Source organism: Convolutriloba macropyga, unplaced genomic scaffold (genome assembly GCF_964194025.1).
Source record: "Convolutriloba macropyga unplaced genomic scaffold, txConMacr16.3 SCAFFOLD_6280, whole genome shotgun sequence".
NCBI lineage: Eukaryota > Metazoa > Xenacoelomorpha > Acoela > Convolutidae > Convolutriloba > Convolutriloba macropyga.
Window position 1 is genome coordinate 1 of NW_027452156.1, and position 12,859 is coordinate 12,859.

Sequence of the window (12,859 nt, forward strand, 5' to 3'; positions counted from 1 at the left end):
TGCATGCATCGCACACATGCACACACGCACACACACACGCACAGACAAACACAAAACACACACACACATGCACGCACGCCTTAGCCATAGGCCTTACAAGCCCATCCACACATAAGGTCAAACTCTCTCTCTCTCTCTCTCTCTGCCTCTGCCTCTCCCTCTCTTCCGTGTATGCGTGCTCGAGCGTTCATCTCCAGCTCTGCGACGCTCACTGCTCGGACCCTTGCAGCATCCTAGCGCACATCAGCTGGACCCGTTGACCCTTTCACTGCACAGTCATTTCCCGGTTGTCCTGCGTCTCCGGCATCCATCCAGAAATTTCTTTCACGGCCCGATTCTGATCCTTTGCCTGCGGCTTGCACCGTCCTGCTTCATGCGTCCTGCACCACAGCGGAAGAACTTGGCAAGCGGGCACGGCAAGTGGGTGCGCGACTCAGCGGACGTGCTGTCGTCAGTGGCCTTTGGATTTGCCAACGTGGTGACGATCATGTTTCATCTTGTGAGGATTAGCCAGGGGCACGACGGCGCAGTGGAGGGCGGCGACATCGAGCGGCCGCCGTGGCTCGGGTTCACCGTCCACAACCTCAACTCCATGGTTGCGTGGGTGCACCTCCTGCTGTCCCCACACTCCTTCAGCCCCCTGGCAGAGAAGCTGAGCCTGGTGCTGGTGCTGGCCTACAACGCGCTCATCCTGGCCTGCTCCTATGCCAACGGTTCATTCCCCTACCCCTTCCTCAACAACCTCCCCTTCCCATGGGGTTTCATGTGTGTTTCGCTCATTGCCTCGCTCGTCTTTGCCAGCGCTTTCCGGGTGGGAAAGCTCATCAAGGGCTGCATTGGATGGGACTCGGCAACTCCGGCTGGTGCCAAGGCCGACTAGCAGACCGCGCAGCAAAGGCGACAGAGCTGCCGTTGAGAGGCGCTGCTACCTTCAGCTCACTGTGAGTATGCCCGCAGTGTGGCACCCAGTGCACCAGACAGTGTATGGCCCAATCCGTGTCTGTGTGCTGATGGAGAAGCCACCGTATGTATTTAAACACTAGAGACCTAGTACTATTACCTATCCGCCCAGGGGTTGCTGTTGCGCGTCCCTGCTGCCACCCGTTGACAGCCGGAAGCCATTGTTCCACACCACATGTGGAAGGCTCGCAGATTCATCACCCTCCGTCTGCCTCCCATTTCTTCCCCTGCCGCCGCTAGCCCATGCCCTCCGCCCTTGGCAGTGCGGCGCCGCTGCTGTCGGGCGCTCCATCACACCCCGGGATTGCAGCGATCTGCGGGCTGCACACAAATCCCTGTTCGGCTCCGTCCACCCCTCGTGCCCAACGCCACGCAAAATGAGTCACCAGCCAAGTCTCTGATCTTTGCTTGAGTGTAGAAGCCCCTCCCCTCCCCCCTCCCACCCCACCCCGCCCCCTCCCATGGCAAGCCACCGAGACTGAGACCATTCCACTTTCTCAGCCCTCCGCACGCGGGACGCAACAGTCAGCGTGTGCAGGCACTGCCACGCGGTGGTATGACACGGGACAAAGAATGCTTGTGAGGCAGACGTGCACGCCTCGCAATGGTTGAAGTCGAAATTCGAACGTTCAGCCTTTCGACAGGTGTGAGAGTGTTGCAGCACGAAGAGCGGTTCGATAGCAGCTGTGCACCTCTGCTGAGATCGATTCCATGCTTTGGTCTGTGCAGCGATCGATGATGTGTTGCCTGTCAGTGATGTTTTGTGTACTGTGCAAGGTGTTGCTACTCTCTATCCTGTGCAGTGTCATACAGAGTGTCATCATCAGCGCTAACTGCTCATGCACCCTTTTTTAGTTGTGTTTGTGTGGACTGAGGACGTGATTGTGTGTCGAGACCTCCCCAGCCCCCGGACGGGTGTGTACGTGGCCGAGGGGGAAACAGTAAACACTAATTAACACGTACTCTAGTACATGGTACGTGAGGTACGCGATGTACCGCACATGTCCGGGATCTCATGACATGTGGGCTACTCCATGTGAATCACGTGACGCTTGTGTCTGAGAGTCATGGATGGCATTGATGGAGTCTGGGTCTATGGGAACTCAGCAATCGGCATGTCCTTACAACATCGGACAGAACATCGCACCTCGCTTTGACTCAGCGACCGGCAGACCACACGTCCAGGATTTGTCCTTCTCGCGACGATATCTGCCCCTCTTTAGCCTTCTTTTGGGCGCGGAGAGTTGTGATCCGGTATGTCAGGCTTGCCGGGCCCAACTCGCTGTCGCAAGTCTCTATGACCCGACTGATTCCTGCTGTGACGGATCAGCTCCTGCAGCACCACCGAGTTTACGTTGCTGCCAACCCAACTTGCCACTGAGTGCATCCCAGGATGAAATGAAACCGAATGTGCGTGTACAAATCAATTGGATCATGGTTCGGGCGCAGATATTCAACATGATTTCCACGGGACATGTTTCCATGCGTCTGGTGTCTGTCGGCCTTGTGCTGTGCATCGGCCTTGGTGTAAACGCACACTCGTGGGACGCCGAGGTGGGTCTGTTACTTCGGCCCTTGCCCAGAACCACACATCTCGGTCCGAAACGGTGGTGAGATAGCCTCCATCTGTTTCCCTGAGGAGACAGATGGAGAAGAAAATGGCGGAGTTGCCGGGCAGGAAGCCGGCCGGGTGCTGTACCATAGTAGAGAAATGGCTCATAATTAGTGGCTACAAACCGATGATCAACCATCCAGAACGGAAGGTACCTGAGGCTGACACGAGTCATGCGGTCCAAAGTAGTATGGCCTTCGCGATAACTCCGCTTTCGGTGTCGTGAACTGGAGGCGTATCTCGACAGGTCCAAGAACTATCAGACTTGTTGCTTGTCGTTTTCTGGCGAGCACGCGGCACGCACTTGGTGGGCAGGAGCGGCCCGGCTCCTACCTGCTTTTTCTTGGGAACCCTGCGACATACATTTCTCTCTGCAATCGAGGTCGTACTTGGATTGCCGTTTAACGCGAAACAACCGCAGACGCTCAGTAAACAGGTTCCGGCAATCGGAGATAAGCCTTGCCATGGTTCGATGAATCCAGCCTAGGAGGTGGCTGATTAGTACCGCCTCCTGGCCCGCTCTTTCTCCACTGTCTCTGACTACTGTCCTGGGCGCCAGCCTCGATCTCGTGCTGGTCACTGCTCCATGGTCGACACACTGATCGTCTCCTGTTTCACGTCTCGTATGTCTACCTCTCAGATCATGGCTATCATTTCTCTCCTCTCTGCCAGCCTCGCACCTCTCCTATCACTTTTCGTATCCCTGAGGCGTTCCCACGATGCTGAATTCGTGCTTGCCCACCCAGATTGTCAACTTGGAGAACGTGGAGGGCCTGCGTGCCCGGTTCAATGACTGGCTGGAGCAGCAAGGCAAGAAGGAGAAGGGGGCCGGGCTTACTGACGCCTCCTACGACTATGAGGCAAGGTTCGAAGTATTTCGAGCCAACGCTGCGGCCGTTAACGCTCATAACCTGGCCTACCACAGCGGCCTCACCACGTATGCCATGGGACTGGACGGGCCCCTTTGCTGACATCACCTCGGAGGAGTTCGCTTCCCAGAGGCTCATGACCCCGCAGAATTGCTCTGCCACACACAAGAGCAGCGGACCGCTTCCCACGCCCGCTGCCAACGCCATGCCCTCAGCCGTTGACTGGCGCACAAAGGGTGTGGTGACCCCGGTCAAGAACCAGGTATGTGTGCACGCTTGTGACTCTTTGTCAAGGGAGCTATCCCTAGCCCGTTCTTGCTACGTGTGCATCTGCCTGTCTGTCCTTGAGGCCCAGTGTGTACCTGGCACTCCTTCTTAGCAAGGCGCCTACGTAGAAGAGCCAGCTGCCTGCATATTGGCTGCCCTCATCTCGCTGCTGCGGGTTGGTTGCCAGGCTCACTGCGGGAGCTGCTGGACTTTCAGCACATCTGGGACACTCGAGGGCCCATCACTGCATTGCAAACGGGTATGTCATCCCCGTACCCCTGTTTTGCATGCTCCGCCCCCGAAAGGATCCTATCCCTTCCCTGGCCTCAACCCCGGTCCTCCCCCCCTTCCCCCCCCCCCCCCCCTCTTCTATTCGTATACTCCCAGGTTTCCCTGGCACAGCTGTGCCGGGATATCATTTTTGCAGGTGCCCTCGGTGATGCGAGGTGGTACCCTCCCTCCCTCCCTCTCCCTCTCCCTCTCCCTCCCCCGCTTCACACTTGCAGTTTCCTCCTTGCCCTCACTTGCAAGCCACCCCCCCCCCCCCCCCCGATAACAGCTCCCCTCTCTTTTCCTATCTGGTATTGCTGGACTCTTGCAGTAAACTTTGTATATACAACACTGGGATATTCCTCCAGCTGTCATCTGATCGAGCGCCCCCTGCCCTCTGCCCTCTGCAGCCTGGACTGCAGTGAGTGGACCGGCCTGAGCGAGCAGCAGTTGGTGGACTGTGCAGGGGGACTTCGACAACCAGGGGTGTGCAGGAGGCCTCCCTTCCCACGCCTTTGAGTATTTGCGCTTCACAGGAGGGCTCGACACTGAGAAGTCATACCCTTACAAGGCTGTCGACCAAAAATGCCAGAAGAACCCCAACACCATCGGCGCCACTGTCAGTGGAGTGTTCAACGTCACTGCTTATGACGAGGATGAGATTGTCAAGGCTGTTGCCACCACTGGCCCTGTGGCCATTGCCTTCGAGGTATGCAAGCCCAGTCACGCCTTCCAAAGCCTTCATACAGCCTGGATCAGCGGCCAGCTGGCAGACAGTGGATCAGACAGTGCAACTCAGGGAAGCGGAAACAGATGGACAGACGCAAGGACCGCGGAATCTCAATGGCTGTGATCTGCAGCCAAGTGCTTGTGTATATTCACAACAGCCTGTGCATGCCTTCCGCTGGTTACACTCCGCAGCAACTGTGAATTCTTGTCATCGGCTTGCTGCCACAGCCCCTCCTCCTGCCCTCCTCCCCCTGCCTTTGTCTCTCTCTGTCTCTGTCTCTGTGTCTCTGTCTCTCTCTGTCTCTGTCTCTCTCTGTCTCTCTGTCTCTCTCTCTCTCTCTCTCTCTCTCTGGCTCTCTTTCTCTGTATCTCTCTGTCTTCAGCTTGCTGCCACAGTCCCTCCTCCTACGCTCCTTCTCCTGCCTCTCTCCCTCCCTGTCTCCCTCCCTCCCTCTCTCTCTCTCTCTCTCTTCAGTGAGTGAGTGAGTGAGTGAGTGAGTCAGCGAGTGAGCGAGCGGTTCGCTTTCCAAAGCTTCTCTGCCGCTCCTTTCCAAAGTAAAGCACCGCGCTGCACTATCTCCTGGGCATCAGATACCTGTCTTTGCTTTGTGAGCCAAGCAGCTGCAGGCCTGCAGCATCTGCAGGCCAATCTCGGTGCCCTGCCAGATGTCCTCCCTCCCTTAGCTGTTCCATCGGCCGCTGTATAGGCAAAAGGCTGTGCTGCCTGATGCTGAGACTGGCCTGAGACTCTGGCCGTGTGCCTGCCGCAATGGTCAACAGGTTGTCAGCGACTTCCGGCTCTACAAGCACGGTGTGTACGACTCTTACGACGCCAAGACCAAGGCCCCGTTGTGTAGGTCAGGCCCCGGCACTGTCAACCACGCTGTGGTGGTGGTCGGGTACGCTGACACGGAGGACGGCGTGCCGTTCTACATCATCCGCAACTCGTGGGGCACTTCCTGGGGCATGGAGGGCTACTTCTGGATGGTGAGGGGGAAGAACATGTGCGGCGTCAGCGATTGTGCCTCCTTCCCATGGGTGAACAAAGGCGATCACCAGCTGGAGAAGACAGCTGGGAAGGCAGCAGCCACGGTCCCCGAGGACAGGGAAGTGCGCTTGACCGGCCCCAGCAGGAAGGAGGCCATCCTGTCAGCTTGAAAGCCTACTGCGGACAAACGAAGTCGCCGCTGGGTGGTACCGCGACAGTGCCACCGGCCACATGCCTCCCATCAAGCAGATGCGGTGACACTGTCGCTCAGCCATTGGGGAAAGAGCCGCCCTCCACTCACTGCGGCGTGGCGGAGAACTCCATGAAAGGCCGAGAGTTGTGATTCTAATTACGATACTTGTATATAATCTCTATCTGCATCAGCACGCGTTGACATGCGCCCGGCCACTGCGCGCTGGACGCTGCCTGTTGCGCGCCCACAGCAGCATTTTCAACGGGTAGTACTGTTCGCTAGCGCAGAGGGTGCCCTAGGCACTCGCCGCTGTTCTCACGCCACAGCTGATGCCCAGGTGTTGGTGCTGTACTGTAGCTCCTGTGCAGCTTCCAACTATGCGGTGGAGACAGAGCTGCATGCACATTTTGTTATGCAGTTCAGATGCCGTTGGGTCAAGCAAGCTGCTGTGTGCATACTGTGTGCCTGTACTACTGCCTATACGCTGCTGCTCGTGCCTGCCCATGTGCATGTGTTGCATGCTGTTGTGAGCGCACACAGAACAAGAGTTCATGCTCATCGGGGGTGTTTTTTGTTTTCACCCCTGGGAGAAGGTGGGCCGAAAAACTCCTGCCCCATTCTTTCGAGCCGAGGTTCGAGTCTCGAAGGCCAGGCTCCGCTGAGCGGCCGGAGGGGTAGGGTAGGGTAGGGTAGGTAGGGTGCAGAGAGAGCTATGCCCGCCACCGCATGCGGAATTGCAGACCGGCGGCAAGGAATGAAGATAGCTGTGTGTTTTGCACATGGGCCGGCCGGTCGTCCGCCCGAGAGTGCAGAGCCAAGGGAACCGATGCTTACAGCACGGCGCAGGTTGACTCCAGCTAGACCCGCCTGGTAATTCTCTCAGTGTCGCGCGCCCTTGGCAATTGTTCAGCGGTCCTCCTCTGCCCCTTTGTTGCTGGCGGCGTTGCGGGCATCGTCCGAGGCCAGGAACGACCGCAGACTCTGGTTCTCGCCTCTCAGCCGGACCCCCAACGTTAGCAACCGCCACCAGAGGCAGTAAATCACAGTCAGGGCGCTGCCTAGATTGCTGAGCGCGGTGCCGGGCCCTGTCATGGACTCGATGCACCACACGGCAGGGCTGTTGCCAGAGCAAACAAAGAGGGTGAACAAAGCCTCTGTCGGGACGTGGAGGGGACAGCCCGGCGCCTGAGGGACCATCGCAGAGGCTGCGGTCATGGGGAACGTGCTAAGTACCAGCACGAACCCCACGATCAAGGGGTTGCCTGCGTTAAGCAGCAGTGAAGACGGCACCACACAGTGCTCCATATCGCCTACGGCCATGGCGTACATGCGAGGGAGGTTCACCAGGACGGCACTGTACGAATTGATGGCCAGCTCGAGCCACCACCACATCCGCACCCGCTTGGTAAGGACGGCATAGCTCAACAGGGGCAGCAGGACTACGCTGCCTGCCAGTGCCGGGATGTAGTACCACAGGCCCCAGTGCTCAAACAGGCGGCCGGCTGCAGCTGGGGCTGCCAGGATAACCGCCGTCACCGCGTTGCTGAAAACAAGCCAAGACGAGGCCCGGCGAGCGACGAAGTCCTCGTACTTGCATTGCACCGAAGCGTTCAGAAACCTCATGCTCCGGGACACAGCCAAGCCGTGCTCTGCGGCCATGCCCCGCACCCTCTCAAGGTCCTTCACGTATAGCTCGCAGTAAATGTACGGCATCACACCGTGCAGAGACACGCAGGTCACGGCCACAGTCCACCACGTCAGGGGATCCTGCCAGCCGAGCTGCACCAGCATGGCAAAGTACAGCAACAGCAGCCCCAGGTGCGTTGCTGCCGGGTGCCGTCCAAGGACAGCCGCCACGCCAGAGCCCCACAAAGCAGCTGCCGGGTTTGTAGCCGGTGAGTCCTGGGGGTGGGAGTCGTACGCTTGCTGGTTGCCGGGATGGCTGGGATCCACGAGCCCTGCCAGGATGGCCTCGTTGATGGCAAACGCAGGGCCAAGCTCCGCAAGCAGCTGCGACGGAGTCTTTCCACAGCCCCGTGCCGCGCAGCCCTTCAAGGCCGTGACCGGGCACGGCACTTCAAGCAGAAGCCTGTACACGAGGTCAAGGTTTGGAGCGTCCGCTGCCCAGTGAAGCGCAGAGTACCCCCTGGCATCGGGGGCCCGCCGGCATGGGTTCACAGGCAGGCGGTGCATCTCCAGCGTGGATATCACCTGGGCCCGGACAGCACAAAGAAGCAGCGTCAGGGGTTTTGCTGCAGCGGGGGTGTCTGACTGCGTATCGCTGCGGCAGAGACAATGAGGAGAGGTGGACTGCCTGAGAGAGGAGCAAGCGGCGGGACAAAAGTGGGGAGAGCATGCCGTCCCTTGATCATCACCGCCTGGCAACCGTTGCGGATCGGCAGCAGCGTGGGTGGGGGCACCCACCAACTCTACCATCTCTGCGGACCCGGAGAGAGCCGCGGTGCCCAGCAGGCCCTGCCCCTGCAGCTCTGCTTTCTGCAACGCCGTGCGGCTGGTGGCCAGATGCCTAAAGCACTCGGTCATGCCCAGCTTTGTGACAAACAGGAGCAGTCCGGGTGCGGCATCAGCTCCCTCGTGCAAACAGCGCGAGATGTCCTGTCAGGGGGGGGGGGGGGGACGGAGGAACCAACGGCGGGACCATGAGGCCACCGATCACTCATCCCATGCAATCCCCATTTGCTGCCGGCCGTAATCGTCCTCCCCCTCACAGCCTCACACCCGCCAAGCTGTCAACGGGTCCCTCACGGCAAGAGAATGGGGCTGCACAGCATGGCACTCACACTCAACAGCCCAGCCAGGGATGCCCTGGAGGTACCGCCCGCCCAGCTCGCAGGAAGCACTCTATTCAGCTCCTCCGCGACCGCCCGCGCTGAGGTGAAGAGGACGGGGAACGGCTCACTAATTGCAAGGCTCCGATCACTGGTGTCCGGCATCACTTCCAACCACCCCATGCCGTTGCCGACAGCTTCTGGCAGCCTGCAGCACCGGCAGGTGTGGGGGCATCTGTCAGTCGCTAGGGCCAGAGCCCGTGGCCGGCGGTCAGCGTGACAGCCAGGTGGGCACAGGAAGATATTCCTGGGCCAGAGTGCTCACCTGGCAACCACTGTCAACGGTTCACAGCTCCCTGCCGGGACAGTCTTCAAGACATCGAGCTCGTGGTAGTGACCGCCGCAGCGCAGGAGTACCTTGAAGCTGCGATTGCCCAGGCTCGGGAGCCCAACGGTCAGTGTTTCGCACGACGGCAGCCGCGCTATTGGCTCCACCGATGTGATACACGGTTCATCCTCGCCGCTCCGAGTCTGACTTCGGAGACGTCCGTCGGTCACCTGCACGGTGATGCAGAGTGGCCTGAGCCGGTGATGGATAGACGGGGGAAAGGTGGGGATGGCAGACAGACAGACAGACAGACAGACAGACTGACAGAGATTTCTGCCACGGCAGCTGTGAGTTGCTACCCTGAACAGTGAGCCTTGGACTTTCACATCTATGGCCGACGGTGAGCCAGACAACAGGGTCTCGCTCCAGCTGCTATGGGCCAGCAAGGCCCTGAGCGCAGCCTGCTTCTCGATCCAGTTGCGGAAGCGAACATCAAGGCCAAGCAGCACACAGCCGGGCCGGATGACCCCAGTGATAGACTGAGGCACAACCTGCATGCCGTTGGGGGAGGGAAACGTCACAGCAAGCGACACACCGAGATACAGACAATGCCAGGGGCTCAGGCTGTGTGGAACGGGGGACTGGGGGGGGGGGGGGGGGGCAGGGGTAGCCAGGCATGTGATGGAGGAGGGAGCCGTCGAAGAGGGGTGCAGGGGAGCAGAGAGAGAGAGAGAGAGAGAGAGAGAGAGAGAAAGAGGGCGAGACAGAGACAGAGACAGAGACAGAGACAGAGACAGAGAGAGAGAAAGAGGGCGAGAGAGACAGAGAGAGAGAGACAGGGACAGAGACACAGAGAGAGAGAGAGAGAGAGAGAGAGAGAGAGACAGAGAGACAGAGACAGAGAGACAGAGAGAGAGAGACAGAGACAGAGAGACAGAGAGACAGAGACAGAGAGAGTGCCGTAGCGTAGAGAAGTGCGGCAATCGGCAGTTTACCGCCAGTGTGGATAGAATCCGTTCTCGGAGGTTCAAGGGCAGGTGGGCTGGGGTGACGTCCCCCATCTTGACCGCAAGCAGCAGGTGCTGGCTGCCCTCATAGAAGCCTCTCCCATCCAGCGGGGTGGCCTGCTTGGCCGGCAGGTTGGTCAGGTAGCGGAGCATGCGGGCCTTCTCGCGCCGTACGTTCATCACCACAGACCCCAGGGCACACGCCAGCAGCGCAGCCAACGACAGTGACAGATGCGCGTTGGACAGCTTTCCGCCGGTCTCCAGCTCAAGGCACCACGGACCCATGACGAGGACCGGCACAGCAAAGAGCGCTGCGAGGCCGATTGATAGCACCATATGGAAGATTGGCCCGTCCAAGAGGACGGCAAGCACCAAGGAGGACGCCGCTTGAAACGCAAGCAGGCTCGACCCAAAGCCCTGATACCCAGCAGAGAAGAAAGCAGACGGGACGCCGCAGCTCTTGCCGCCTGTCACCCATGCGTACACCCCCGGCAGGAGCAGCATGAGTTCGCTCAAGATGAGCGTGGCGCTGTCCATCCAATGGCACCGGCGCCGGTTCCCAGCAGCCAATGCCCGCAGCCTCGCGGGGAAGTATACCGAGGCCAGCAGGGCGAGGAACAGCAGGACGCAACTGCGTGAGAAGACTGAAGCCAACGGCTGCGCCATGGCTGCCACAAAGGAGGACACCCCTACCATCTGACCGACTGAGCCCGCACTCATAACAGGCGGGGCAGACCCTGCGACAAAGTCCTCGTACTTGGCGTCCTGGTCGGGGTCCAGGAACTGAAACTGCGCTGAGATGGCGAGACCCGGCCGCGCTGCCACCTGCCGCACCTCGCCCAGAGGCTGTGCGTAGTGGCAGCGGTGGATGTATGGAGCGAGGAGGTGGAGGAGGGAGAAGGCCATGGCCAGGGACGCCCAGGTCTCGGGCCTGGTCGGCCCCAGGGCGTAGCAGGCAGCAGAGTAGAGGACGGGGAGGACCGCCTTTGCGGTGCGAGTCTCGGCTCTGAGGAAAGACGCTGTTGCCGAGCCCCACACCTGCTTGCCGTCGTCGGCCTCTTGGATTGATGTCAGCAGTTGAGACGCGAACTGCATAACGACAGCCACACGTTTGATTCCCAGCAGCAAAGAGTGTGCAGGCATAGCAGCGCTGCTCAGCCGACACCTTTTACAGGGCGTCATACTGCAATCTGCCCGGCTTGCCCCCGTCCCCAATCGAAACCTGATGTCAGACGAGCTTGCTTGCGCGCGTGTGTGTGTGTGTGTGTGCGTGCGTGTGATCAGTGTGCGTTTGAGTGTGTGCATGGGCCCGGCGAAACCCTGCCCGTGACAATCAATGATACACACGTGGAGGCTGCAAGAGGTACACTGACAGCGTGTTGTGTCACCTGCACAACTGCCCGGCGGAACGCAGCGATCTTGTCCAGTCGGGTTGCGCTCGTATGTCCTGCAGAGCCCTGCCCTGTTCCTTGAAGCTGCTGCAAGCGGCTGTTGCCCACCGAATGACAGTGCAGCCAACAAGGGTCAGTCGGACCACATGGCCGGAGCAGCACGAGAGAGGGAAGAGAAGAGAGTAAGCGAGAGTTCAAGGCAGAAGAGACAGAGGATAGCCCCAAATGTCAGCAAGATATCACGCCCACGAGGAGGGTGCTCCACGTGTTTTGGGAGGGGGGAAGGGGGACGGACAAACTCACTTCTGAATTCCTCGCACATAGGAGGACTCCTTGGCTTGACAAACGTGTTGTTTAGCAGAGAACTCGTGTGTGGGGTGTAGCGTCAGGCAAGAAGCGCAGTAGCGAAACGGCTCCCCGTCGATCTCTATCGCCTGAGCGTTGCGGTGAGAGCGGCAGAATTGCACAGCGCGCCCACGCAACCCTAAGAGCACCTCTGGGCACCCTGGGACCAAGCATGGCTGCTGCATGGCTGCCACAACTCGTACAACTGGATGCGAGTCAGGCCGGGGCAGACACAGCTTGGGTGAACGCTGCTCGCTTGCGGGCCACCGGCCGGGCTAATGTCGGCTGGTGAGCACGCCTCTACTTAAGGATATACCCGCCCGCTTTGTCCGAGCTGGGGCTCAGTGCGTACTTACAGCAGAAGCAAGCGCCATGTCTTTCGAGTCGCACATGCCAGTCAATCTACAAGCTTCCCATTGGAGAGTTGGATACCAGGCGGAGGTGCCTTCGAGACTAGAGAGGCAGAGCTCGCGTGGTGTGCACCAGCATGCAATGCAGCATTCCGTCATCTCATGAAGTATTGTTCTAGTCACCTATCCTATCTACGCTTTCGCTGTATGGTACCGTACTAGAGTCGTACGAGTAGTAAATAAATACTAGGATACGTCCGGCGAGGGGATACGAACGTGCAGTACACAGTACACACACGTGAATTCGCCCCGTGTACGTCATGATATTATATGTACAGTACTCGTACGATCAGCGCTGGCCGCTGGCTGGCGGGCCGTGATAGCTAGATCGGTACCGTACGAGTAGGGTCCTAGGTACCCTACCCAGGTACCTACCCAGGTACCTACCCAGGTACCTACCCAGGTACCTACCCACTCGTGCTATACTGATAAATCCAGATGGATGGCCAGTTGCACTGGGCAGCGGCCAGCGCAAGCTAGGAGCTCGAGTCGAGTGGGTGCACACCACACGAGCCTCTCTTATCGAAGGCACCACCGCCTTGTATCCAACTCTCCAATGGGAAGCTTGTAGATTGACTGACATGTGCGACTCGAGGGAAACTGCGCTTGCTTTTGCTGTCAGTACGCACTGAACCCCAGCTCGGACAAAGCGGGCGGGTATATCCTTATGTAGAGGCGTGCTCACTAGCCGACAGCCCGGC

At 59.2% G+C, this 12,859-nt stretch overlaps 2 protein-coding genes across 2 annotated transcripts; one reads left to right on the forward strand and one right to left on the reverse strand.

Moving 5' to 3' along the window:
- Positions 1-3,577: 3,577 nt before the first annotated feature.
- LOC142357255 (uncharacterized) lies at positions 3,578-5,865 on the forward strand. Its single transcript, XM_075408904.1, is given in 5 exon segments — positions 3,578-3,703; positions 4,136-4,238; positions 4,310-4,443; positions 4,445-4,687; positions 5,488-5,865. Coding segments are annotated over 5 exon segments (984 nt in total).
- Positions 5,866-6,764: 899 nt separating this feature from the next.
- Positions 6,765-12,113, reverse strand: LOC142357254 (uncharacterized). Its single transcript, XM_075408903.1, has 8 exons — positions 11,707-12,113; positions 11,401-11,500; positions 10,001-11,101; positions 9,365-9,556; positions 9,003-9,235; positions 8,690-8,885; positions 8,313-8,504; positions 6,765-8,099 (listed from the first exon to the last, which is right to left on the reverse strand). Exons 1-8 carry the CDS (start codon positions 11,931-11,933, stop codon positions 6,795-6,797), a joined length of 3,546 nt encoding a protein of 1,181 aa, XP_075265018.1. The 5' UTR covers positions 11,934-12,113; the 3' UTR covers positions 6,765-6,794.
- Between the last annotated feature and the right edge of the window lie 746 nt (positions 12,114-12,859).

Coding starts and splice junctions, on each gene's coding strand:
- LOC142357254 (XM_075408903.1), bottom strand. CDS start 11,933: ATGCAGCAGCCATGCTTGGTCCCAGGGTGCCCAGAGGTGCTCTTAGGG. Junction 11,501..11,706: donor TATGTGCGAGGAATTCAGAA/GTGAGTTTGTCC, acceptor GGTGGGCAACAG/CCGCTTGCAGCAGCTTCAAG. Junction 8,886..9,002: donor CCGTTGACAGTGGTTGCCAG/GTGAGCACTCTG, acceptor CCGGTGCTGCAG/GCTGCCAGAAGCTGTCGGCA.